The 27649-nt window shown below is 46.0% G+C and overlaps 2 protein-coding genes across 7 annotated transcripts in view; both read right to left on the bottom strand.

Annotated features, from left to right (window-relative positions):
* Positions 1-1310: 1310 nt before the first annotated feature.
* On the bottom strand, positions 1311-16146 carry brpf1 (bromodomain and PHD finger containing, 1). Of its 4 annotated transcripts, none has more exons than XM_024146675.2 (16): positions 15746-16146; positions 13675-14453; positions 10071-10260; positions 9311-9598; positions 7861-8378; positions 7471-7711; positions 7107-7238; positions 6853-6981; positions 6309-6768; positions 5842-6150; positions 5385-5642; positions 5122-5269; positions 4827-4960; positions 4374-4489; positions 3603-3757; positions 1311-3088 (listed from the first exon to the last, which is right to left on the bottom strand). In XM_024146675.2, exons 2-16 carry the CDS (start codon positions 14406-14408, stop codon positions 2905-2907), a joined length of 3996 nt encoding a protein of 1331 aa, XP_024002443.1. In that variant the 5' UTR covers positions 14409-14453; positions 15746-16146; the 3' UTR covers positions 1311-2904. The 4 variants fall into 4 exon arrangements, with proteins under 4 accessions (XP_024002443.1, XP_024002444.1, XP_024002445.1 ...); XM_024146676.2 differs by having other exon boundaries at positions 4374-4486; XM_024146677.2 differs by having other exon boundaries at positions 7513-7711.
* A 1533-nt stretch (positions 16147-17679) lies between these two features.
* The window catches only part of LOC112080766 (serine/threonine-protein kinase WNK2-like), a 95507-nt gene continuing 85537 nt past the window's right edge, over positions 17680-27649 (bottom strand). The window contains exons 24-30 of one of the 3 annotated variants that reach the window (XM_024146672.2): positions 26969-27600; positions 26458-26678; positions 25970-26188; positions 25106-25204; positions 23628-23672; positions 22675-22973; positions 17680-22509 (exon numbers count right to left, since the gene is read on the bottom strand). In XM_024146672.2, the coding sequence (XP_024002440.1) occupies positions 22186-22509; positions 22675-22973; positions 23628-23672; positions 25106-25204; positions 25970-26188; positions 26458-26678; positions 26969-27600 (1839 nt within the window). In that variant the 3' untranslated portion in view covers positions 17680-22185. Of the gene's footprint in view, positions 22510-22674; positions 22974-23627; positions 23673-25105; positions 25205-25969; positions 26204-26457; positions 26679-26968; positions 27601-27649 lie in introns of all 3 variants that reach the window. The other 2 variants (XM_024146673.2, XM_070442703.1) reach the window with 2 other exon arrangements.

The following is a 27649-nucleotide window of genomic DNA, read 5'->3' as shown; positions in this document are numbered from 1 at the left end:
TGGGTGATATCTATCAGTTCTTCCAGCTCCCACTCATCCTCCCTATGACTGTAAACAGGGGTGGGGGATTTAGGGCAGGAAACAGAGATCCTTAGAAGAGTGGGTCATCTGTCTTCACAGATGCAGTCTCTTATCAAATTCACCCCAGCATTGCTATTCATGAAAACCTCCCATCAGGGCCCACCATGTRGTTGCATGTTTACGTACTTTTCCACAAATATTTTCACTGAAAGGCTTTTTCAAGTCTTCTGGGAACGGTCACACACTCAATATATATTTTTCTACATTGCCCTCCCCCACAGTGAAAYAAACATGGTCTCACGTAACTCACAGGATCTACTGTTTTCAAGAGGGTAACCAGGAGGTGATATTGTCACAACATAAATCAGTAATTATGTGTAACAGTAGTAAGAGTTTTTGTGAAATGAGACCTTGTCAGTGTGTATGTCCTGTAGMCCTATGATGGATCTAGGTTTCATGATTAGGAACCAGCAGAACCGGAGTGTTGTCTTTGTGTCCTGGCAGTTACACCCTCCTTCTGCAGACAGGAGTCATGATGAAAAATAAGCCACCAGAGAGCATTGACTGTGTCCAATTTCAACATCTGACACACCCTGTTCATACCAACTCACTCAACACCCCCACACATGGCCGCAGGAAGATGGTTTTGTTGTCAGTGTGTGAGAGTGACAGCCGAGGCAGTCAGATTTAGAGATGGAGGTCAAGCATGGCGGTAAGTACACTCACTCATTAATAATCCTGGTTGAGGATCACCGAAGGGAAGAACAGGGCTTTTGAAGAACACACAGGGGGTTTTCCACATGTTCTAACTTCCTGCTTACAACAGGGAAATGAAGGTTGAGGAGCAAGTTAAGAGCCCAGAGGGTTATACTACAATTAGGATCAAAGAGTTAGTCAGCTAACTTGCCTAAATATAATGAAATAACAGATTTTTCTTAAAAACAAGCTTGAAATAGGCTTGGTCTAATTGATTCAAAACCGAAWAACACATCACTTTATCTTAATGAACCAGAAAATCTAGTTATTTCTGGTTGATTATCATAGTTAGCTGGCTAACACATTGACCCTGCTTTGTAGTACACCCCTCTGGTCCTGCTGTTCACCACTGTTTGTATCATGTCAAGTATGTACTCATGTAATTAAATGTGATTAGATGTGATCGCTGCCTTCTGCTGAAATATTTCGATCGAGAGAACTTTTGAACTTAGCAGGGAAAGGCAGCAATGTCGTACACACATACACAGACARGCACATTAACAGGCAAAAGGGAGCAGACCAGAACAAAGGTGTACAAAACTCAATTATTTTATTAAACTTCTATCTTATGTAATCTGTATATATAAAAGTTCTAAAGCCATTGGCCTGAGACTAGAACAGACAGTGAGGCTGGCGTGTTTCATCATATCCACATTTACATTAGTCCTCATTATTCACCAGCAGACAGAATTGTACAACAGACGAGAACAAAAAGAGATGTAAACAGAGGCGACAAAAAAAAAGGAAGAGTAGAGAAAACGACTGCACAATGCAATGTTGTGAAGACGGTCAGTTAAGACTAGTGGAGAGAAGACTGGAGGTCCTTGGGAGACGGAATAAATAACAGAGGAAAATTATTTGCTCAGTTGTTTACCATGCCATCCGACCCCGTGCTCCATTGGGCCGTGATTGGACATAGGGTAAGAGGGGGCGGCGGCAGAGGGGTTGCTGGACCAGTGGTACTGTCAAACCATAAGTGCACACAATGGGGTGTGTGTATATTTTCGTATGAGAAGAGCTTTGTGTGAGTGTGTATGCATTTCCCTGTTTGAATGTAGTCAGGTTCAAAATGATTGGCACCCTTGATAAAGATGAGTAAAATAGAGGTCTTTAGCCACGTACACCAGTGGTGGGTTTGGCATCGAAATAAGGATGCGTGAGCTGAAAAGAACCCCATACCTACTGTAAAATATGGTGGTGGATCTTCGACTGTATGGGGCTATTTTGCTTCCACTGGTCCTGGGGCCCTTGTTACGGTCAAATTGACCCAGTACTAGGACATTTTAGCCAAAAACCTGGTTGCCTCCGGAGGCTGAAACTTGGCCGCAAGTGAATCTTCCAGCAAGACAATAACCCCAAGCACACATCAAAATCCACAAAGAAATGGTGAATTGAACATAAAATAAGAAATGGTCYAAGATCTCTCCCAATGTGTTCTCCAATCTCAGAAAACATTTTAGAAAAAGGCTCAGTGCCATTATCCTCGCAAGGTCAGGAATTGAAAATAGGGGTGCCAATACTTTTTACCACCACCATCAAAATCTCTTTCTCTGYGGAATTGTATTAGTATAAAAAAAWATATTTMTGAATATTTTTTGCATACAATATAGCAGAGTATTTGTATTATTTATTTGATACGGTATTTTTTGCTAATCTTTATCAAGGGTGTCAATCACTTTGGACCTGACTGTATACAAGTGTGTATGCGCATATTTGTGTGATTACAACCCTCAGTTTGCAGATCCTGTTTTTCAGGAGCTGGTAAACCCTCATATCAACCACATACAAGGACAATTTTCCATCATGATTCTGGGCATAGCATTGTCTTCCATCCTCTTAATACCCTTATTGTTTCAATTCTCTTAAATACATATTTTACATCTCAGATTAAATACCACTGTGCGTGTCAACAACGTACGTGTGTGTGTGTGTGTGTGTGWGAGAGAGAGAAAAGGATGTTGCATGTGCTTTCAAATAGGTTATACCGGCACACTGATTCTCCTGTGTGCTGGGTGCTAGGTTATGGCTCTCCAAGGCCACAGGGTATATCAATCAACACACAGACCTGAAAATAATACCCTATCAATACAACAGGAGGCCAACAAAGACGTGTGTGTGTGTGTGTGCTCAGTCGCTGTCGCTGGTGTCACTGCTGGGGTCTCCCTGGACCTTGTTGCGGTGCTGCATGGCACGGTGGTAGGCCACCTGCACTGACTTGCGGATGTTTGACTTCCTTCCCTCAAGCATCTTCTCCTTGTCCAGCTCCTGGTCCACCCCCAGAGGAACCAGCTTAGAGCGCGGCAGCCACTGCCTACAGACATGGTCAGAAACACACACAGGGACATACAGTACAGGGTAGTAGCTTCTGCAGATATAATAGCAACTACCGTGTGAGCTGTGACCTAAAACAATCTTTTTTCTATCTCTTTGTTCTCTCGCAAAGCATCCTCATCAACCACTCCTGACCCACTTCAGCTGACGAGCGCTGTTTTTTTTTGCTTTCTTGCATTTATATGTCAAGAAAAGTTCCCTTTGTTCTTGTACTACTTGAAGACAGCCATTTGACAAGCTCTAGTGAAAAGCTGCTGAGCTGCACGCTGTTGACTGCAGCCAGAGGTTTGCTGATAACCGCTGCCTCCACTGAGTAAGAACCTGAGCTGTAGAAGGGGAGGCCTTCAAATCACCACTTCTCTACCAGAGTGTGAGAGYGATAGAGGTTTGAGTGGAGTGAGAAAGAGGAAAAGGAGTGGGAACAATGAGAGGGAAAAAATAAACACAGATAACAGAAAGAGAGACCGTATCAAGAGAAAAAACAGTGTACTGACCAGGTTCTCTTGTTGTCGAAGAAGAGAACCAGGAAGAGGTGTTCCCGGGCCTCCTGGGTCATCTGTTCCCCCAGCTTCAGGACTTCCAGGGGGGGCACGGGGATGGGGACCCCTCGGTGGAATACCCCCTCCCTGGGCATCTTAGGATCTATGATCTACAGGGGGGAAGAGGAGGGTTAGAGGTAGATATATGATAGTTTCATGAATATGGTGCGAAGGGGCCTCCCGAATGGCGCAGTGGTCTAAGACACTGCATCGCAGTGCTAGCTGTGRCACTAGAGATTCTGGGTATGAGTCCAGGCTCTGTCGCAGCCGGCCGCGACCGGGATACCCATTGGGTGCACAATTGGCCAAGTGTCGTCCGGGTTAGGGAGGGTTTGACAGGCAGGGATGTCCTTGTCCCATCGCACTCTAGCGACTCCTGTGGCGGGCCGGGCGCAGTGCACACTGACACAGTCACCAGGTGCACGGTGTTTCCTCCGACACATTGGTGCAGCTGGCTTCCGGGTTAAGCGGGCATTGTGTCAAGAAGCAGTGCGGCTTGGTTGGGTTGTGTTTCGGAGGACGCATGGCTCTCGACATTTGCCTCTCCCGTGTCCATACGGGAGTTGCAGAGTTGAGACAAGACTACCAATTGGATCCCATGAAAAAGGGGTTAAATTAAATGAATATGGTGTGAGAAGTATGATGTTCTGCCTCTTTGTGGCCGAACAGAAATTTCAACCACGGTTTATCCTAATGTGTGTGTGTGTCCATCCATTGCTGGATTACCAGAGCAGGGTATGAAGGGTAGCCTCTACACTTGGCCCACACCAGGTCCAGAGCATCAAGGGAAGAGTAGTCATCTGATGGCGTCCTACAACCTGATCGGCCCCGGCCCCACCCTACTGAGAGAAACACACGATACATCAGAATCACACACATACCAGTTTGCATACCTGTTTGAGGGCCCAAAAAGGTGATACATTTTTTTAGCACAGAAACACGCAAAACACTATTTTCACCTCCTAAACACACACACACACACACACACACACACACACACACACACACAACAACACACACACACACACACACAACACACACACACACACACACCACACACACACACACACACACACCACACACACACACACACACTCTCTTGGGAAAAGGAGAGGTAGAGGTGGAGCAACAGATGAAGATAGTGCATGCCTATACGTGTGTGTGTAGTGTGTCACTCACAGTGTGAGACACTGCGTGACCCTCCCACAGAGTAGGAGTCATTCTCTGTCCCTGATGTCTCCTCACTGCTGTCCTCCTGGAAGGCGGAACGAGAGAATGACTGCTTCCCCCGGCCCTGCTTAGACGGAGTGGTACTGAGAGAGAGAGAGAGAGAGATAAAGAGAAGGACAATAAAAAAAAGTCATTTATTCACCCTAAACCAAAATGTGTGTAAGTTCAGTTGTGTTTGACTATGTGACTGTGTATGAATGCCATTGTGTGTGGATTATATTATAATAATTATTATTATAATTACCTGGTTCTGTCAGAGGCAGCGCTGCTGCTGCTACTAGTGGTGGATTCAGAGTCCGAGCTGGACCGAGGGAGGCTCCTCTCATTCCTGTACACCCGAAAACTCTCTGTCACCGGCTGGTTGCCCCCAACAAAACCGTTAGTGGGCAGACCTAGGAGACAGAGTCATAACCATTACAGTTACTAGACTGACCCGAGTCATAACTTCAAAAACAAGAGTAACGACAATATAACAACGTAAGAAGTGTGATTGTGCGCGTGTCTCACTCGGAAGGAGGTCGTCACTGTCACTCTCGGAGCTGGAGCTGCTGTGAGGGCTGCGGGGTCTCTTCCTCTGCCGAGGGGGGGACAGGAGGGGCAGTTGGGGGGGACCTATCGGACTAGGGCTTACCCCCGCATCTCTGTTCTTAGGGGGGCGGCCCGGCCTCTTGGGGGGTCCGGCCGTTTTGGGGTTCTTCTTGGAGAAGAGGACAGAGGTACGACGTCCCACCTCTGGAGCTAGAGCCGAGGACGATGCACTTAGATCTACAGAGAGAACGAGGAAGAGAAAATGGAAGTACAGTATATTATATATCCCTCCTTCATAAAAGGAGAGTTGGGCATTAATTACCAGTATGGTAGGGGTAGGCCAGTGTGAGATAGTTATGAACAGTTATTCATGCATTCATATGAATGCATAGAGTGTATTTACTGTGAGTTTGTTTAAATATACCCTCAGTCTCACCCTTGCCACTGATCTCCTGACTGCTGCTCTCCTCCCCCTCGTCATGGCGTCCCGTGGAGGAGGGGTGATGAGGGAGGGATGGTCCCCTGTCCCCTCCGCCCCCTGAGTCCCTGCCCCCCATGCCCGAACCCCCCTCTCTCTGGTGGGCCAGTTTCCTCTTGATGACCGTCATCTCTTTCCTCAGGGCTTTGGCCCGCCGCGACCGACCGATGCTGTGCTTCCCCGAGCTGACCTCATCAAAGCGCGCCTGCAGAAAACACAGCTGCTCCTCCAATGGCAGCCGCCGCCGGTTCTCTGGTAAGAGCAGGTCTAAGAGACAGAGAGAGATTTAACGCAAGTACAGAATCCCAAATGGCTATACAGCAACATAATAACTTCATTGGAAGAGTGCAACTGAAGGAAAAGGAGAAAGGGGGAGAGGCGGAAGTAGAAAAGCTGGTGGTAAAACAGGACTTCAAGCCACTCACCCTCCTCATTGGAAGACAGCGGCCGGTCTCCGTCTCGGTCCCTCTCTCGTTCTCGGTCCCTGTCCCTTTCTCTCTCCCGCTCCCTCTCGCGGTCTCGCTCTCTGTCACGCTCTCTGTCACGCTCTCTGTCACGCTCTCTGTCACGCTCTCTGTCACGCTGGCTGTCACGCTGGCTGTCCGGGCTGGGCTCTCGGGGGAGGTGCATGCCTGTGTCATAGTCCAAGCCGATTCGCTCAGCCTGTCTGCGGGCGGTCCTGATCACGGCCCCGCCCATCTCCCGGAGGCGCAGAGCGGCGCGGTAGAACACTGTGTCCTTGGCGTTGTATTTGAGACAATTGTTGACAATGAGGCCAAAGTCTGCCTCGAAAGCCTCGAAACTGAGGTAGCAGTGAGACTCAAGTAGATTCCACATGGTCTGGAAGTCCATAGGCCTCTCGATGTGGTCCAGGTAGTCTGGCACCTGAGGAGAAAAAGAGGTCAGGGTTAAAGCCCACCAGCCACTGTGCGTGCAAATAACGTTTGTGTGTGCGTGCGTGTGTGTTACCTCAGCCAGAGGGACAGGCTCGGTGAAGAAGTTGCTGGTGTCTCTGTCCTGAAGTTGCTCCAGGGTGTTCCTCAGTAGGACCAGGAAGGGAGTCAGCTGCATCTCTAGAGCCATCTGCTGCACCTTGATCTACACATTCCACACACACACTGTTAAAAAAAAAAAACTGCTCACTGTGCAAACTGCCAGATGTCAAGCACTGTGTGCTTGAAGCGTGGATGTGAGGAGTGTGTGTGTGTGTGTGTGTGTCTCACTGTCTCCCTCTTGAGTTTCTCTCTCTTGCGGATGAGCTCCACCAGCAGTCTGGCTCTCTCCAGGTCATGTCTCAGTCTCTGCCATGCTTTCAGCTGCTCCTTCAGAGCCAAGTTATTCTCCTCACTGTCCCTCTGGGGCACCAACACACACACACACACACACATTTGCAATGTAACACACACTCAAAATGAACAGACACACACACACGTTGTTCGTTTGGCAGTGTAACACAGTTAATCAGGATGTAGCAGCACACTCACACCATTACAGCAGAATCAAACAACCCTCTCATTTACATAACTCTCTCTCACACACATACATCAGTCCAAACCCATGCAGAGCTTCCAGTAGTATTCTCCCTACCGCTGAGATAACACCGCCAGACAGAGACTGTGTGGTGGTTACCGTGGTAACCGGTGACTCTGGCGCCTGTGGCTGTGGCTGTAGCTGCTCTGTGTTGCGCTGCGACTGCAGGTGGGTCTGGAGCCGGCGCAGCAGAGGGACTCCATTTCGGCTCTGCCTCTTCAGGGTCCAGTAGCTATGCAGTCGCTGCATAAACTGGCTTTTCCTGGGAACCGTCAGGTTACTGGTGATCTTACTGAGCCTGGGGACGAACACACAGGGGAGATGGTAGAGACTGGGAGAGGACGTGATGTCTGAATCTGTAATGCCTTTGTATCTGCAGTGAGTGTGTGTGTGTGTGTGTGTGTGTGTGTGTGTGTGTGTGTGTGTGTGTATACACTGTGTGTGTACCTTTGTGGGGGTATACAGGGCACAGATACCACAGGTGCGGCATTCCTCTTCTCAGCCAGTATCTTCCTGGCTCTCTTCATCTTCAGTCTGGACTTGGCCTTGGCCCTCTTTGCCCGCTCTGAGCTCCAGCCCTTGGAGTCGTCATCGTGACCTATACTGGGCTCATCGTCCTCCTCCAGCTCGCCCTCGCTGTGGGAGGAGCCCATGCTAGCCCCTCCCACCCCTCCGATGGGGCGTGCAGAGCCGGGCGGGGTGTGGATGTCGCAGTAGGCGGTCTTGCGGACGCTGAAGGAGGTGCCGTTGGCACCGGTCTCCCTGACAGGCTCCATCTTCATGTAGAGGCCGGCCTGCTGGGCACAGGTGACGTGGAAGGCTGTGTAGCAGTTGGCCTTGTGGCACTGGATGCAGGCGCCTGAGCCGCGCTGCTTGCAGATGTAGCAAGTGAGCTTCCAGCGCGCCGGGGGGATGTGCTCGATGCTGTCGATGGGCTCCAGGAAGACAGTGTTGGCAAAACACACCTTAGGGGAGAGAGAAAAAGGGGTGAGGAGATCAGTCACATTGATTGCAACAGGATTGTCAACAGGACAGACTAGATGCAGACATGGCAAGCATCAAAACGATCATACGGTTTGTCACTACACAGCTCAAGCACAGCATTCACACATACACTCCTACTCTTGCACTAGTGCTCAGAAATTAGTGCTTTTGAGCTCATTTTGACCCCCCCCCCCCAAAAAAAAAAAAACATTAAATGTGGCCTGAATGCTGTAACAACACAGAATAAAACAATGAATAAAAGTACCATAACGGGCATGACTGCCCATTACAGCTTACCATTTAACCATAATGTATTCATAGTACTTCAATCAAGTATTTCAGTTGTGTATATTSCATGTGTTTTATTTGAGGACTTTATTATTTCATTCCAAGTCATCTCAGTAGATCTACTGCTTATGCTGTCTGAATTTTGTGTTCGTTTGTAGCAGTTCTTCAAAGTAAATAAGGCATACTTTTATGACTGCTAAATGCCAACTACCAGTCACATAGATCACGTATTTTCAGGTAGGATACCTCACCAAGCAACTGCTCTCTATCCCTCTCGATTGGGTGTTCTTCTGTCTCTTCTCTCCGTCTCTGTGTATTCCCCACACAYACCGGACAAGTAGGCGCGCAACGGATTGTGGTCATTGTAGTTAGTTTGGTACAGAAAAACGTGGTGATTACGGTGAATATTGGCCTGTTGGKAACTACAACTCCCTACGACATCGCACAGTTCGGGCTTGAYCTGATATATCTCTAGAGAAACTGCGCATTGAGCTCGCAAAACCGAATGAAATGGAATTCAAATAATTGAACCGACGTCGGTCAATTAGTTGTTCAAAAAGACAAATAACTACCTTGCACACACTCCTACCCTCACAAACACTATTACCCTCACACACACTCTCACCTCAGGGATCCAGAGGGCACACACCACATGGGCCCAGCGTGCGTCATCCGTCTGTTTGAAAGCTCCGCCRTTGTTGGGGCATAGGGCACAGTCGACGGCCCGGCTAGGYGACTGGAGGCAGCGGCGACACAGCCACTGGCCCTCAGGGATGTAGGGCACTCCGTAACACTCCTGGTGTACGGCCAGGTTACACATGTCACAGAACAGGATCACGTTGCTATTCTGACACTCGCCGTCGTTACAGATGCAGCAGACGGCGTCTTCGTCGATCAGGGCGCTGGGGTCCATCTGGGAGAGAATGGAAAAGGGGGAGAAGAAAAGAGGAGAGGGTAAGGGGATACCCATTTAGGTCTTCAACCTTTTCTTGCCCAGGCAAACCGGGAACCCAGGGACCCCATCATACCTTAGCYAAKAAAMATGTGTTCACGTCTTGTCTTATCATCAAGTGAATGATAATGGCAAGGAGAATGAATCCTAATTTTTAAATAAATATATTTGGTAGGTAGTTTTTCATTATTTTGACCTCCCCACAATAGAATTGGAAGAGGAAGTGTAAACTCTAAACATAACCTATTAGCTTGAAAAGSTATTCCAAAYACATTTTCGCTAAGAGCAGCTGGTTAGACAAAGATTAGCCATGCATGTCCAAGTCAAGAAAGCTTAACAGCAGCCAGTGMCATTTGCTGCACTGGTAGTCTATTATACTGACACAAAAGCTGTCACTCAGAGCGAGAGACAGAGTGTATCTACTGTTTATCACCTTGTTGTGGCTCTCGAAGTAGGACTCCTTCTCCAGCCGGTCCATGAGGTACTCAAACACCTCCTGGGGGATGGGCGTCACCCCGTCACTACGCCGCTTGTCATTCATGATGTCCAGCCAGATGTAGTCCTCTTCATCGATGTCATACTCCACCTCCTCATCCAGCTCCTCTACCGACTTATCTATGTACCTGAGGGAGGGAAAAGTGTGGGGGGAGAGAGGATGCAGAAAGAATTAGAGTGAGATAGAGTTTGGACATGGATAACTTCAATACCACCAGCCGAGGCAGGGTACTGTGACTGACTGACCTGTAGTAGGATGAGTGTCGTGTGGTACTGTGACTGACCTTAGAAGGATGAGTGTCGTGTGGTACTTTGAATGACCTGTAGTAGTATGAATGGTGTGTGGTACTGTGACGGACCTGTAGTAGGATGAGTGTTGTGTGGTACTGTGACTGACCTGTAGTAGGATGAGTGTCGTGTGGTACTGCGATTAAACATGTAGTAGGATGGTGTCGTGTGGTACTGTTCTGACCTGTAGTAGGATGAGTGTCTGTGGTACTGTGACTGACTGACCTGTAGAAGGATGAGTGTCGTGTGGTACTGGACTGCTGACCTGTAGTAGGATGAGTGTCGTGTGGTACTGCGACTGACCTGTAGTAGGATGAGTGGTGTGGTACTGTGACGTGACCTGTAGTAGGATGAGTGTCGTGTGGTACTGTGACTGACCTGTAGTAGGATGAGTGTCGTGTGGTACTGTGCTGACCTGTAGTAGGATGAGTGCGTGTGGTACTGCGCTGACCTGTAGTAGGATGAGTGTCGTGTGGTACTGTGATGACTTTAGTTAGGATGAGTGTCGTGTGGTACTGTGACTGACCTGTAGTAGGATGAGTGTCGTGTGGTACTGTGACTGACCTGTAGAAGGATGAGTGTCGTGTGGTACTGTGAATGACCTGTAGTAGTATGAATGGTGTGTGGTACTGTGACTGACTTGTAGTAGGATGAGTGTTGTGTGGTACTGTGACTAACCTGTAGTAGGATGAGTTCGTGTGGTACTGTGACTGCCTGTAGAAGGATGAGTGTCGTGTGGTACTTTTGAATGACCTGTAGTAGTATGAATGGTGTGTGGTACTGTGACTGACCTGTAGTAGGATGAGTGTTGTGTGGTACTGTGACTGACCTGTAGTAGGATGAGTGTCGTGTGGTACTGCGATAAATGTAGTAGGATGGTGTCGTGTGGTACTGTTACTGACCTGTAGTAGGATGAGTGTCGTGTGGTACTGTGACTGACTGACCTGTAGTAGGATGAGTGTCGGTGGTACTGGACTGACCTGTAGTAGGATGAGTGCGTGTGGTACTGTGAGGACCTGTAGTAGGATGAGTGTCGTGTGTGTACTGTGACTGACCTGTAGTAGGATGTGTCGTGTGGTACTGTGGCTGACCTGTAGTAGGATGAGTGCGTGTGGTACTGCGACTGACTTGTAGTAGGATGAGTGTCGTGTGGTACTGTGACTGACTTGTAGTAGGATGAGTGTCGTGTGGTACTGTGGACTGACCTGTAGTAGGATGAGTGTCGTGTGGTACTGTGTGACTGTAGTAGGATGAGTGTTGTGTGGTACTGTGACTGACCTGTAGTAGGATGAGTTGTGTGGTACGTGACTGACCTGTAGTAGGATGATGTCGTGTGGTACTGTGACTGACCTGTAGTAGGATGATGTCGTGTGGTACTGTGACTGACCTGTAGTAGGATGAGTGTTGTGTGGTACTGTGAGACTGACCTGTAGTAGGATGAGTGTCGTGTGGTACTGTGACTGACCTGTAGTAGGATGAGTGCGTGTGGTACTGTGACTGACCTGTAGTAGGATGAGTGCGTGTGGTTACTGTGACGGACTGTAGTAGGATGAGTGTCGGTGGTACTGTGACTGACCTGTAGTAGGATGTGTCGTGTGTACTGTGCTGACCTGTAGTAGGATGAGTGTCGTGTGGTACTGTGACTGACCTGTAGTAGGATGAGTGTTGTGTGGTATGTGACTGACTGCTGTAGTAGGATGAGTGTCGTGTGGTACTGTGACCTGACTGACTGTAGTAGGATGAGTGTTGTGTGGTACTGGACTGACCTGTAGTAGGATGAGTAGCGTGTGGTACTGACTGGACCTGTAGTAGGATGTGTCGTTTGGTACTGTGACTGACCTGTAGTAGGATGAGTGTCGTGTGTACTGTGACTGACCTGTAGTAGGATGAGTGTCCGTGTGGTACTGTGACTGACCTGTAGTAGGATGAGTGTCGTGTGGTACTGTGACTGACCTGTAGTAGGATGAGTGTCGGTGGTACTGTGACTGACCTGTAGTAGAATGAGTGTGTGTGAGTATGGTGTGTGGTATGCTGGTTGTTTTTTTTTACTGTGACTGACCTGTGAGAGGATGAGTGTTGTGTGGTACTTGAATGACCTGTAGTAGGATGAGATGTTTGTGTGGTACTGTGACTGACACTGTAGTAGGATGAGTGTTGTGTGGTACTGTGACTGCTGTATAGGTGAGTGTCTGTGGTACTGTGAGCTGACCTGTAGTAGGATGAGTGTCGTGTGGTACTGTGATGACCTGTAGTTAGGATGAGTGTTGCTGTGGTACTGTGGAACTGACCTGTAGTAAGGATGAGTGTCGTGTGGTACTGTGAATGACCTGTAGAGGTATGGTGTTGTGTGGTACTTTGACATGACCTGTAGTAGGATGAGTGTCGTGTGGTACTGTGCTTGACTGACCTGTAGTAGGATGAGTGTCGTGTGATACTGTGTGACCTGTGTAGGATGAGTGTCGTGTGGTACTCGTGGCTGACCTGTAGTAGGATGAGTGTCGCTGGTGGTACTGTGACTGACCTGTAGTAGGATGAGTGTCGTGTGGTACTGTGACTGACCTGTAGTAGGATGAGTGTCATGTGGTATGTGACTGCTGACCTGTAGTAGGATGAGTGTCCGTGTGGTACGTGATGACTGACCTGTAGTAGGATGAGTTGTCGTGGTGGTACTGCGACTGACCTGTAGTAGGATGAGTGTTGGTGTGGTACGGCAACGGACCTGTAGTAGGATGAATGTCGTGTGGTACTGTGACTGACACTGTAGTATAGGATGAGTGTGTGTGGTACTGTGACTGACCTGTAGTAGGATGAGTGTGTGTGGTACTGTGATGACCTGTAGTAGGATGAGTGTCGTGGGTACTGTGACTGACCTGTAGTAGGATGAGTGTCGTGTGGTACTGTGACTGACCTGTGTAGGATGAGTGTCGTGTGGTACTGTGACTGACCTGTTAGTAGGATGATTGTCGTGTGGTACTGTGACTGACCTGTAGAAGGATGAGTGTTGTGTGGTACTTTGAATGACCTGTAGTAGGATGAATGTTGTGTGGTACTGTGACTGACCTGTAGTAGGATGAGTGTTGTGTGGTACTGTGACTGACCTGTAGTAGAATGAGTGCCGTGTGATACTGCGATTGACCTGTAGTAGGATGAGTGTCGTGTGGTATTGTNTGTTACTGACCTGTAGTAGGATGAATGTCAAGTGGTACTGTGACTGACCTGTAGTAGGATGAGTGTCATGTTGTACTGCAACTGACCTGTAGTAGGAGGAATGTCTTGTGGGTGCGTCAGGCCTCTCTTGGTCCAGCTCTCTGTATACCACCTCAGGCAGTTTGACTGCCGGGCCACAGGAAGCACTGTGGTGGTGCGATGATACCTCCTTCTTCTTCTCTTTACTCTTGTGCTTCCCAGACTTAGATGTGGCCTTCCCTGCGTTAGCAGCAGGGGTGTCATGCCTGTCCTTGCCATTGCCACCCGTCTCACTCCCTCCTCCCCCGCTTTCTCCCCCATTACACACCCCTCCCCCACATCCCCCTCCACCCGAGGATGGAGGGTCTTCGGCCCCGCTGTCGTCCTCCGACACCACGTCAATGTTCTCAAAGATGCTGATGCGGTGGATGCGTCCATGGATCTCCAGCTCCACCATGCGCTGGGCCTGGGCATAGGTCATCGTCTCCCTGCCTGGGGAGTGGGAGCGCTCAGACCGGTTAGGACTCCCCGGGGTGTTRGCTCCCTGCCCCAGCCCACCTCCCTTTCCCACCCCTCCCTCTCCGTCCCCAATCAGGGACATTCGAGGGGGGCGCCCCTTTCTCTTCTTCTGGGGCATGGCCTGCGCAGGCGTGGGGTTGTCATGGTCGTAGTGGTAGAGGTGGTACTCGATGCCGCTGTAGCTCTTGTAGACCTTGCGACAGGTCTTCACGGGGCACTCGTAAGGGGGCTTGGTGGCCCGGAGGTTGTGGCAGAAAGTCTTCACGTCAAAGTCCAGCCCCATTGTGCAGATGGCCACTGCTGGGACAGGAGCTGTTCAAGCTTACATCTGAGACACACAGAGAGATAGATAGACAGAGGGAGAGAGGAGGGGAGATGATGCACCCTGATGTAAATTTTGCACTAATTTCTTTTTGCCATCTCTGACTCCAACATTATTAAAACACAGACATGCCAGTGGGTAGTATTATGTTCATAAAGTAGTCAGTCTATGTCGAAAACAACAAAGAATGTGTCCATTGCCTTCAGCCCTTTGAAATCCTAAAAGCTATGCCATGTTGTRTTGCCGATTTCAAGGAAACAAGACCCTGTCAACAGCAGGCACGTGGCTGGAGAGCTGTCAARTTTACCATGGTACCGAAAGCTGCATCCATTTTTCTTGCTAGTTTTAATTATTGCAAATTACATTTTACTTGCAATATTGCTCATCATACCACTTACTTTTCAAATCAAAACAGATTTAAATCTTAAACTGAAGACATACAAAAAGGTAGTTAGATAGCTACCTGATCGATTTGACAGCTGAGATACACGTTTGGAATGTTGGATTACAGATAACAGATGCATTTCAAGGTTGATTCGACCAGAAGCTGCCTATCAATCAAAAAGCAAACTTCTAAACACCTGGACATAGCCTCCACTCTCACGGAAGAAACATATTTACCTGAAGTACCATATACAACTATGGCAAACCAATCAACGTATAAGATAATCAATGATATGAATGTCTCTTTTTGTTTGATTAGCCCATGATTTGGATAGCGTAATCTCATGACATGTTCCATTCACGTGCTCAAAGATCCAAGGAATGTGTAGCAGCTATGTGTAGCAGCTACCTTGCAACTATTGTTGGTAGTTTTCAGCAAAATGATACTTTTGTATCTATAGAAGCCTGAGAAACTTTGTAACCAATCGTATAGGTTACAACAACCKGAGGTGATGCATTGTAACAGACAGCTCCAGTTATGGGACACATTCAGCTTGCTACAATGTTTCCCTCCACAATGTTTAGACCTCACCCTGATCAGCCACTACAATATAACACTCTGTGGTCACCTGATCGCTACCGATTCATGTAACTAAAGAAAAACCTACAGTTCTACATTCACTACTAGGGAAAGATAAATAGACAATCATTATGATAAGGTGGCACTCAYAATCCTGGGTCTTCGTATTTTGCTAAAGGATCTGACACGATTCGAAAAGCAAATTGTAACAAAAATCAAAGCACAAATAATTACAATWTACAAAATTCATAAAACACCTTACGGATGTATGCCTATTTATCTCTAGACACCACGAATACATAGCCAATCTAGCTCTGAATTAATAAACACTTACTACTCAGGGCTCCTGAAGCTTGGGTGCTGCAAAATATCTTACTCCAGCTCGGTAAATGGGACGATTGCAGATCGATGTATTAATKCTATAAAACCCAATCTGATCATGAGAAATGTGGGGTAAATGGTTTAAAAACAACACAATGTCCTAGTTATTTCATTGTGATGGTATTAATTCAGGAACTCCAACGAACAAAAGCGGCAGCCACTGCTGTACGCCATAGGCGCGTGTGGGCACTTTCGTCAAATAGAGTATTTGTTCTTTGGTGCTTTTGTCGAAATAAGGCCCTAATTTCGATGTGTACCATTCTTTTGTGTTTGAGGAAGATGCAATTTTGAAACTCGATGGACGCCTAGTCAAGTGGCGTCACATTTTCACCATTAAAAGGTAATTCGCTTCCTTTTGTTGTTCTTTTTCTGTGTGGCGAATCTAATGATCCGTTTCGCAACTTTTAATATACATCTGGATAAATATGCAKTTTAAAGAATGTCCAAAGACAAAAAACATGGGGATAAAATAGGCTGTATTACATTTTTATTAACACGTCTAAGATCATGTTTTTTATTTCGTTTTTTTTTGTCATTTGCGAATCTGCCAAAATGGAAACGTGAATCATATAGGGAGGGTTTGCGCCTTAAATTTGAATATGAAAAATCATAGATAAGTTCACACGTGCCTGATYGTTTTGAAATTGATTATTTGAACAGTCTAGCCTGGCAAAGGGACATTATTTATTAAATATCATAGTGCTACAGTCAAATAGGTACTTAACATAAATACAAATGCAACATGCAACAATTTCAAAGAATTTACTGATTTACAGTTCATTGAAGGAAATTAGTCAAATGAAATAAATTAATTAGGCCCTAATCTATGGATTTAACATGACTGGGCAGGGGCACAGCCATGGGTGGGCTGGGAGGGTATAGGCCCACCCACTTGGGAGCCAGGTCCACCCACTGGGAAGCCAGGCCCAGCAAATCAGAATTCGTTTTTCACAACAAAAGGGCGTTATCACACCCAGAAATACTCCTCAGCAACTTTTTGTTCAGTATACATTTTCATTGTTAGGTTAGATTACTCGTTGGATATTACTGCATTGTTGGAACTAGAAGCACAAGCATTTCGCTACACTCGCATTAACATCTGCTAACCATGTGTATGTGACATAAAATTTGATTTGGTCACTATAGGCTGTCATTTGGAAAATATGTTTATTATAGGCTCCCGAGTGGCGCAGCAGTCCAAGTAGTCTAACACCTCTAGCACTGCATCTGTCACTACAGACCCTGGTTCGATTCCAGGCTGTATCATAACCAGCTGTGTTTGGGAGTKCCATAGGGCGGTGCACAATTGGCCCAGCGTTGTCTGGGTTTGGCTGGGGTAGGCTAAATAAGAAWTTGTTCTTAACTGACTTGCCTAGTTAAATAAAAATAGGGCCAATCATATATACATTACTGTAATTTGACACTTATAAAATAGTAATGTTGTAATGTAGGCCAAATGTAATAACTGTAATTTTATCATGGTGCTAATACAAAAATAGTAAGTCAGACTGTCCAAAAGTGGAGGTGGGCTGAATTTTCACTGGAGGACCATTTAAAAATCCGACTCTTTTCTGGAGGAAAGATAATTAGGCATTGAAATATTTAACCTCATGAATTGAAGTCATTGGCCAAGGATTTGAAGTGGAACGGTTTCCACAATGCAGAGAAATGGTTGTGTCAGTTGGACAAACCTGGGGGAAAAAGCAGTGTGCATAATATAGTGTACTTTCCCCAATAAAGTGTTAATGGAGGTTAAGAAGGGAACCCAAAAATGGATCACATCTGTACAGAAAGATGGGTTAATTCTTTTATCTTTACGAAAAAAAAATAGCATGAGAGATATTAAATAGATCTAGATTCTTGAGGAACAAAGGAGAGACATCAACATCAAGCACAAAATAATGTTTATTTCTCTTTAAACATGTACAGTCTGTGATGAGTGCGCTGACTGGGTTGGTAAGGTAATCTAGTGATACACAGCAGGCAGAAGCAATCCGACACAGAGCTTTAGTGCAAGCCTTCCACAATTACAGGCATATTCAATGAGGCAATGTTACTCAGAACTGATAGAAATGCAATGATCAGAACAGGCACTATTCTCTATGCCTCACAGAGAACCACATCTGCTCTATACGATCAGTTTCTATGGATCTGAATGTTGCCACCCAGTGGATATTCGAACAGAGTCATTTCCAAATCTGCTCACTAAGTGTAACAGACAGGGKGGTGTAGCAGTAATGTCAGATACGAGTAACAGAGAACAGAAATCTCTTACTACTGCAAGTATTTCACCAAAGCAGACAACTCTGCATTATATCCTATAAAAAGTCCAATCCAAACCGAATTGATGGAATAATATACACCGACGTGAAATCCCAAAACAGTTGAACAAAATATATTAATATTAATGACAGGAAAACTGTACAATTCACAGCTTGGCAAGACTGGGGTGCTGCAACCTTTCACTGGTGTGGTGGTGGCTGTGACATTTCTAAATGGCGGTATAGTAATGTTAATCACGGCTGTATGGAAAATAACAGACATGCTCTTCAGTGGTCAGGAGGATAAGGGGCGGGGGAGGTTAACCTCATTATGTATAGGTGTGTTGAAACCGATATTATGGGCTATAGTCAGAGCACAGGTCATGCTGTGCAAATCAAGTATCCATCTGAAGTGTGCATGCTTCGTTCTGAACAGAGAAATCAAACACTCAAAACAATACAGAAAAGCAAGGCTATCATCAATAACCACCTAGGAAAAGATACATCACTTATTCATTTCGACAAGGCAATATAATAACACTGCTGGACATGAACATAATCTCATTGAGAAAACAACTCACCCTCTGACAAAGGTTTTATTACTGGAYGGACTCCACTGTGTCATCGTGTGTCCAGATAAAAACACACATCAACTCCCCTTTCATACTTACAGTGGATCCACCTCAGACACACTAGCAGCATCAAAATCAAGCTTAGAAACATAAAACAATGGCAATACTTTAGACAAGTAAATAATAACTGGTGATTGCACTAAAMAAATCACATAATGTGCCTAAAAAAAGGAGAACCATGTTCTTYCCKCAACAGAAAATATTTTGCAGTTGTAACTGCTGTTATTGTTTTCAATGTGATTTGTAACTTAGGTTCAACTAAACGGCGACAAAATAAACTAGCTCCTGTTGCAGGTTCCTGGGTAAGGCTTGTGGGAAGGCCGCTACGAAAGCTAGGTGGATAGGTGAAATTGCACTTTAAGGCTTGCTCGGCAAACCTGCCTCTCRGCTACATTCTGAGCTGGACACTACGGGTTCCCCTCATTCTATAAAWATAGAATGAAAATTCAATTGTTCCACCCACTGGGGAACGCTTACTTGAATAGGAATGATAATTCTAAGAATTCTAACTATGCCTAGGACACTACCCAATGTTAAAGTTTTGACTTTTAAAAATTGTACATCAACTGTACATCTCACCTCTATGGTGTTCTAAATATCACAGGGGTGGGGAGTAAACAAAGATTAAAAACATGATTTTATTACTTGAATAAAAGCATATWCTGTGTTAATAGTGCAGTGCTACAAGGGCATTCAAATGTAAACCAAGAAAAAAGAAAGAAAGCCATCGTGAAATAAAATCTCTTGGATAAAGGACAGAAAATGTGGACAGAAATCAATGTTTAKGGCACTACACTCCTCCAGAGAACTTCACCTTAAATACAGGTCTCCTGCCCCATCATCTTAAACCATTGAATTTTGATTTCTAATGTAGTGTTTTAAGGTTGACAAAACATTAGTAAACTATAAAAAAAATCTATCTGAAAACATGAGTACTTATCGTTTATGACGGATTTGGTGAAAACATCACATTTGTGACCGCTGATATTATAAAGTATGGCTGTGAGAGTTTAGACAAGACCAAAGCTAAAAGCAGTATGTACTCGGACACACGCATACACAGAACATTTATACTGTACACACGTATACATACACACAGGAAAACTCCCGGTGCTGTATAAAGTATATTGACACGCACACTGGATATTTACAAGCTCACAGGCTATTTACATGTGTGTTGCTCTTTAATAAAGCGTCAAACCACAATCTGAGAAGTGGAGCAGGATTATCCTGCATATAGAAACACTGGAGGGGGTGAGTAGTACAGTCAAGTAGGGACCAGTACTCAGATGCTCCAACACATAAGAGTCGTTCCATGTCATTTCAGCAAGCCATGACACCCACCATCCCAGATTGTTCTGAAATAGTTTCTGTAGTTAGAAACAGATAATATTAGCATACCCGCAACACTATTTTGTTAAGAAAAAAAATGATCTCTGAGAAATTAAGCTAATTGATTGCACCCAAATTAGCCCTTTTAATTGATAGGATTCACATAAAATTCAATACATATAGTACCCAACGTCTACCTATCATTGAGTAAGACATGAGGAATCCAATAACATGGTCTAAAGTCACCCACAGACCCCCCACACCAATCCCACCCCAACAACAAGTATACAGTATCAGTTCTCTATGTCTGACAAGTAGTATGGAGCTGCGGCTTGGATTATTGCTTCTTCATCCCATGTCATGTATTCCTTGTGAATCTGTTCAGAGAAATTAYCCATTGAAGTAGCTTGCATTACTTAACACAAATTAGTGTGAAAGTACCAGCATTTGCCCACTAGATGCCGCTGTTCCTGCTACTGCCATACTCATCAATTTTATTGGTTTCTCGTGTTTATTAAATGGATCACAACATTTTATTTTGCAACTTTGGGTAGAACACCAACACCTTTTACTCATGATGAAAATAGATTGTGTGGTCATCCTTCAAGCCAGTCCTCCATGAAAGCAATTCAGTTTGTCCTTCTCTTAGAAACCTAATGCTTCAACCTAACTCTTCTTGAATAGCCCAACAAATGGCAGCTCCCTGAGAGGGCTATCATTATGGTGCAATATGAAGACTTTTCCTACAAGCCCAAAAACTTGAGAAATTGGCTGGTGATGCAAATGTGACAATCCTAATAAAATACRGTTTTAAACCATTGCAGTCGTATGTTAAAAAATAATAATATTAGAAAACATCTCTATATGTAGTGTGATAAGTGACATTGACCATTACAACCCAACACCATTGCAAATCACTATGTTTAGGACTTTTACCATTAAAGACCATTCGAAACCATAACATTGAAACCATTAGAACTGCTGTAGCCTAATGTTTTGCTTGTTCAACAGGAATGACCTAACTAATCTTAAACCTTTTTTAACAGAATAAACCACACACAGAGGGGCTGTTTTCTAGACACAGATTAAGCCTAAGAGAAGGACAAACAATTACTTTAATGGAGGACTTTGCTTGAATTGTGAGGATTTCCATACACTTTATTTTCATCATGAGCAAAAGCTATTGGTTTTCTACAAAAAGTTAAAGAAAATGTTGTGATCCATTTAATAAAACACAAGAGACCAGCAAAATTGATTAAAGGGTGTGGCAGTAGCAGAAACAGTGGCATCTAGTGGGCAAAACAGGGTACTTTCACACTAAATCGATGGTCAATGGGGCGGCAGGTAACCTAGTGGTTATAGCGTTGGGCCAGTAACCGAAAGGATCCCCGAGCTGACAAGGTAAAAATCTGTCTGTCTGCCCCTGAACAAGGCAGTTAACCCACTGTTCCCCAGTAGGCCGTCAATGTAAATAAGACTTTSTTCTTAACTGACTCGTTAAGTGAAGGTTAAATGTAAAAAAAGGAATATAAAATTCAAATTATGCAAGAGACTTCAAAAGGCTAATTTCTGTGAAAAGGGTGGCTTTTGATCATATTATTGGATACCATGTCTTACTAATTGTCATGAAGAATTATGGTCCAAATCYGATGTTAGGTACTATATTTATTGAAGATTATATGAATCATATAAATTAAAATGGCACATTTTGTGCAATTAGCTTAATTTCTCAGAGTTCAAATTATATCTCAACAAACATTTTCAGGAATGCTAATATTATCGGTTTCTAACTACAGAAAATATTTCAACACAATCAGATGGTGGGTGTCAATCATCTTTCTTGTGCTTTGAGGTGGAATGYTCCATAAGCCATTTGTTGGAGCATTTAATTGTGTGGGCCCTACTTTACTCTATTTTTCAGCCCATCACTCTATTAAAACTTTTTAAGAGTTTGATTTCGTTACAATTGTAATCCTGGAGTGAGAACCAGGGGGGACAGAGTGGAGTTAGGTTAGCAACACAGGATTAGTTAAAACCTGTTAGTCAGGCAGTCCTGATGTGAGTGTGCTGGGATAAAGGGGAACATCTGGGGGCAGTCTGTGTTGAGCGTCAGGGGCGATGGGGAAAGATGGGGGTTTAGTGGGTGCAGGGAGGTGCTAGTTGTCACGTTAGGTAGTCCTGGTGTTGGGGACGTTCTCAGGGCTGTGCAGGGTCAGGGGGTAGGCCTGCACCCCTGGGTTGGCCATGGTGGGGTAGGGCATTCCTCCCGCTGCCCCCATCATCCCCACAGGGCTGGGCATACCAGACCACTGCTGGGGGTATAGGGGGCCGGGCACCACCCCTCCGTAGGGGCCTGCTGGTACCATGTACCCGGGCTGGAGCATGGCAGAGGGGTTGGAGCTCAGGGCAGTGGGCATGGCTGGGCCTAAAGCAGCTGTCAGCGGGCACGACAAAGGCAGCTGGAACTTGTTTGGAGGGATGGGACATCTCACCTGGAAGAACCAGAGGGGATGTTTAACATTGTGTACATGGACTTCTGTCAACTGTTTTTCACATGATCAGGTAAAAGAGAGCGAGAAGGGATGCAACTCCCAAAAGTGTTTCACACTGGTGATAGTCTTCTTTAGACTTTTGATGTGTTTCTCTGTGCCAGTTACCTCCTGCGTGGCTCCTCCCAGGGGCGTGGCTTGCCCCTCCAGGTCCTGCATGCGTCTCTGCTGTTTGATCTGGTTCAGAGAGGGCCGCGGCTGTGTGGCCGCCAGCGTCTCCTTCGTCCAATCATCTACCAGCTTGTGCAGGTCGTCCGTGAAAGTGCCTGGCTTCTTGTTGTTGCTGTTGTTTGCCTGGGCCTGAGCTAGCACCGTCATTGGTTGAGGAGATGGCAAAGGATTGGGAACAGCTGGTGGCTGTTGCTGATTGGATGCCGTCTGAGTTGCACTGGCGCCGTGAGAAGACCCTAGAACACAGAAKGATTTGTAAACTCTGCCCAGTTAGACCCTTCCGATGGAATCGATTGGCTGCGGTTAGGCCTTTTAGTTATCCATGGCACTTTAACCACCATCAGCCTTTATAGAGCCTGCATATTTATTAAAATATCAAACAGGTCAACTAAAAGTGGACCGTAAAATGTCACTTTGAGTGGTAATTGTTTTGTGGAGAAAGATCAGCTGAAAATAATGTGGATTTGACATGTGATCTCATTCAACTGGTCAGCACATGTGTAGGTTCTCAAACCTAGCAGCCAAAGGATTACAGCATGGTTGAATCCCAACAACCCACCCAACCAACCCCCTTCCACCACAGTAAGACAAAACAGAAACCATTAATGCTGATACAAACAACCACACACGTCACATTATTCAGCACTCAGACATTTAGGACAAACACCGCCATGCACTACCAAAAAAAAWKAAAAAWKAAAMAAATTCATGAAGGTGACACTCCTCGTGCAACAGTGCCCACGACAACACCTTTCCAACAACACCTGGCATGTTTTTTTTCAGACTGCCAAACTCAACACGTGAATATAAACCAAGGCTGCTCATGCCAACAGAGATAAAAAGAGAGAGCGAAGTGGACAGAGAAAGAAGAAAGTAAATGAGATAGTTACTACTACTGCGCTCTTTGCCTAGACATAGTCGTTTCAGTGTGGACCCTATAAGAAGGTAAAACAGCACAGAGACAGAAACAGTTAGGCCGGTACACCGCTGGTCTGTGAACAAGCTGCTGAAAAGCCACACACAGCTATCAAAATCAGTTAGGGAGAGAAACAAGAGGGAAAAAAGGAGAGGAGGAGAAGGGGGTTTAAAATCAGTGAGAAGTAAATGGGAGTGGGGGAAAGACTCTTAAATTGTGCTGTCACTCCAAAATAAAATAAAATGTATGAGGCCTAGAAAATAAAGAGAAGCCTAGGCCGTGGGTATGCTGGTCCACAGTACAGTACAGGGGGTTTGGCGAAGACCACAGTAAGGCGGCGCATGTCAACACTGTCATAGGTCACTCAGACCTTCCTATTATATGGTCCTAGTAACCCTGTCATGTCCTATTTTCATGTCTAGAACTTTCCTTTAAAAACTTACTTGGAATAAGTCATTGTTTCAGTAATACTGTCAATGTCAGGCTCCTTTTACTTCGGTTTGTACACGGTATGTTAAACGTTACAATGGATAACCCAACTGTACAATGGCAGTGTTGAGAGTAAAACTATACGGTTTGCATATAATCATTTTAAATGAGTGGAGACACAAATTAGTGAACGGTCAATGCTGTAAGTAGTAGAGTAACGAGATCCCTGAAGCTCATTCCTAAACATAGAACAGTGCAACTACCAGTAAGTACAAGAACGCCTGTGAAACATAACAAAGGAACCTCAAAAAGAATCGGAACCGAAGAGCACAGAGATACTACAGCCTGAGCACATCAGAGTCAGCGTTTATCAAGACATGCAGGAGAAGGAGGAAACAGAAGTAGATAGTATTGATGATACAGCCTTTTTGCAGGAGCCAGTCTCRGACAGTGCCCTGCCTCCCACCTGTCTGCACCATTGCACGTCCTCCCAGTCCAAACATGAGACCGAGAAAGAGGCACCTCCTCTACCACAGCAAGCCTCTATGGAACATGGCTGGGTTATCAGGGGAGAGCTGGCTTTAGTCTTGGTATACAGAGGGGTTGTAGACTTGAGCTGATGCGCCTCACAATTAAGGAAGTGAGTCAATTAAAACACACATAGGATACAAAAGCTTTGGCGGACACACACACTCGCTCAGGTTTCGGGGTCTAGACGAGCTTTATGACATACACTATGCTTTTTGGAGTCTGTTTAAAGCCAGAGGCAGTGCACAAAGCGTTTGCATGGAGGGATGTCTAAACACAGAACAACTTAGGGCTGAGGGGGAGAAAGCTATGAGGAACATACACAATAGCTGACATATGCTTGTGTTGGGGGACACGGAGGGGGAGGAAGGGGAGGATCCACTATCTAAAAAACACAAAAACAACAGTCTGGTCGATAGAAGAGATAGAAGTGAAATAAAGAGAAGAGAGAGGGATGAGATGAGTGAGGAAAAGTAGAAAATAACAAATACAAACAGATGGACAGAGACACGGGTCCACTGAGGAATCTAGCGCGTGGTTTGCTACTAGATTTATAGGTCACTCTCTCTGACGTTTGGTGGTATACCGTCCAGCCTGTAAAAATTAATATAAGAGGGAAGAAGAGAAGAAACAAAGAGAGAAACACTTCTGTAAAAGTGCACAGAGACTTGGGATGAGAAACCCCCACCATTAACAGCCGCAGCACCAGTATAGGGTACAGTCACATGGGCTAAACCAGCACCAGGAGACAGCCCTCACATTCACAAAAAATGGACAAGTTATCACTATGCACTGGTCTAAGATCAGGTTACTTTCCCAAATMCATCCTGACCTTCACCATGAGGACTGTTAAACTGATCTGTGACCAGTGCTTGAAGACAGCTTCCATTGACACCTCAGAAGTCATGCAGTATCGTGGTGGTATTTTGGAAGAGAAATGTGTGATGAGGGGCACACCCTTGTATACGTTTGCCTAAAAACATTTMCTTTCGATAGACTGACAATCATGACTTTTTCTCAATGTGGCAGTTTCCACATCCCCTTARGAGACTAATGAGACCTCCGGTTTAGACACAACTTAGAATATTAGAGAGAGTTTAGAATTCTACAGCAGATTAAGCTGAGCTGTTGGTTGTTCCTCAGTACAAATGGGTGTTTGAGTTTGTGTCCACATCTCAGGGAGTGACACGTGTTTGGGTGTATTTGCATTTGGTATATTGCGTGAATCCTATGTGTGTGTTTGAATCTTACTAAGCACCAAATGTGTGTGGTACTCCTCACTGTGGCAGTGTACTGTGTGTGGTATGCCACAGTGTGTGTATAACTTGTCCTGTATGCATTGCATGCGTGTGCAGGTACCTTGCCCTGGGCCTACGTGTGTGGCCATGCCTCCACCGTAGATGTTGTCAGAAGAGAACGAGCCCTTGAGAGAGCAGGGCTGCTGGGTCTGGACAGGCTCTGGGGCCTTGCTGGGCCGAGTGCCYCTGGTACTGCTGCTGCTGCCACTGGAGCGGGCCGAGCCGTCAGACACAATGGAGCTCTTAGCTGGAGAGCCAGACGAGCTCGGTGCGCTCTCACCTTCAGAGAGAAATACTGGATAAGCCACAGAAARAGTTTTAGGGTGAATTGGTGATTCATTTCTTGTTATTACCACATTTCCAAATCCTCCCAATCTTCCTCACTCAATTCCCCTTTCTCAGGACTGCTCACAAACACCTTTCTCGCTTCCATTCCCTCCCCCTCTCTCACAGAGACATGTCACTCTTTTCCTCCTCATCCCACCTTTCACTCTATCCACCACACACCCCTCTACCCTCTTCTCACCACTCTGACACATTTCCTCTCACCAGTGGTGGTGGTATTCAGGCTGTTTTTCAGCTGCTGCACCATGGGGTTGAGCAGCTTGCCTGCCTTCAGCTTGTGTTTGCTGACCTTGCGTCTGCGGCCACTAGGGGGCGCAGCGTGCAGCTGGCCTACACCAGGCGGCAGTGCTTTCCCCAGCTCTTTATACAGACGCTCTATCTCACTCCTCTGGAACGCCTGCAGCTCAGAGATCTCCTTCATGTGTCTGAGGAGAAAGAAAAGAGAGAGATTGAGAAAGGGAAAATCTGCATACTACGATGTCTTCCATTTCGCTCTTTAACTGGGACAGGAACTGTCATTTAACRGTCTCGTACAATTTTAAATGTTCACTAACTAGCTGTTAAACGACTCTGCAGTGTTTAATGGGCTACAAACCTATCCAGGGCTATGAAGGTTACAATGGTTGATAGTTTTCTATATATCAATGGGTTGACTTTGACCCTTTGTGTGTGTGTGTATAACTATGAATGCATATGTGTGTGTGTGTGCACATACTTCTCCCTCAGCCTCTGCAGCTCCTTCCTCATGTCCGCATCCTCAAACTCAGAGTCGTTGTCACTGCTGACGTATGATACATGGCCGGGTCCAGGCGGCGAGATGGCGTGGCCATTAGCTACCACGCATTGCCGGCTCGGCGAATCCGAGCTCTGCACACTGCTGCGGCGAGTGCGGCGCAGGAAGGCCACCGCCCTCTTCATGAGGTCACTTCCGCTGTGTTCCGGGAGGGCATGAGCCGGAGTCTTGTGGTAGGCAAGGGGAGGGGCTAAACTACTGGTGTCCTCCTCCCCCGAGTCAGAGTCGAAGTGAAAGGAGTGGTTGGTGGCAGCGTCAGCAGTGTGGGCACGTGGGCGCAGGCTGGGGGTGGCGTTGGGGCTAGAGGCGGTGGTGTCCTGGTACAAGTCTGGGGGGGCTGAGTAGCGGTTACTACAAGGGGGTTTGGGCGCGTTTTCCGCACCCTCTTCAGTGGTCATCACTGAGAACCTACCCACGACCATACACCCCTGGTCTCGTGGGCCGCCCCCCTCGGCTGCGGCGCGAGAGCCCACCAAACCACTAGAGGGAGCCGGYGAGCTGCCACTTCTGCTGTTCTCTAAACGACGGATGACGTCCGGAGGAGTGGGGATGATCTGGAGGACATAGTGATCAAATAGAATCCAAATAAAATAAAAATAAAAA

The sequence above is a fragment of the Salvelinus sp. IW2-2015 genome, unplaced genomic scaffold (assembly GCF_002910315.2).
Source record: "Salvelinus sp. IW2-2015 unplaced genomic scaffold, ASM291031v2 Un_scaffold16477, whole genome shotgun sequence".
Lineage (NCBI taxonomy): Eukaryota > Metazoa > Chordata > Actinopteri > Salmoniformes > Salmonidae > Salvelinus > Salvelinus sp. IW2-2015.
Note: the sequence above shows the minus strand (reverse complement) of the source record. Positions and strands in the feature narration are given on the sequence as shown.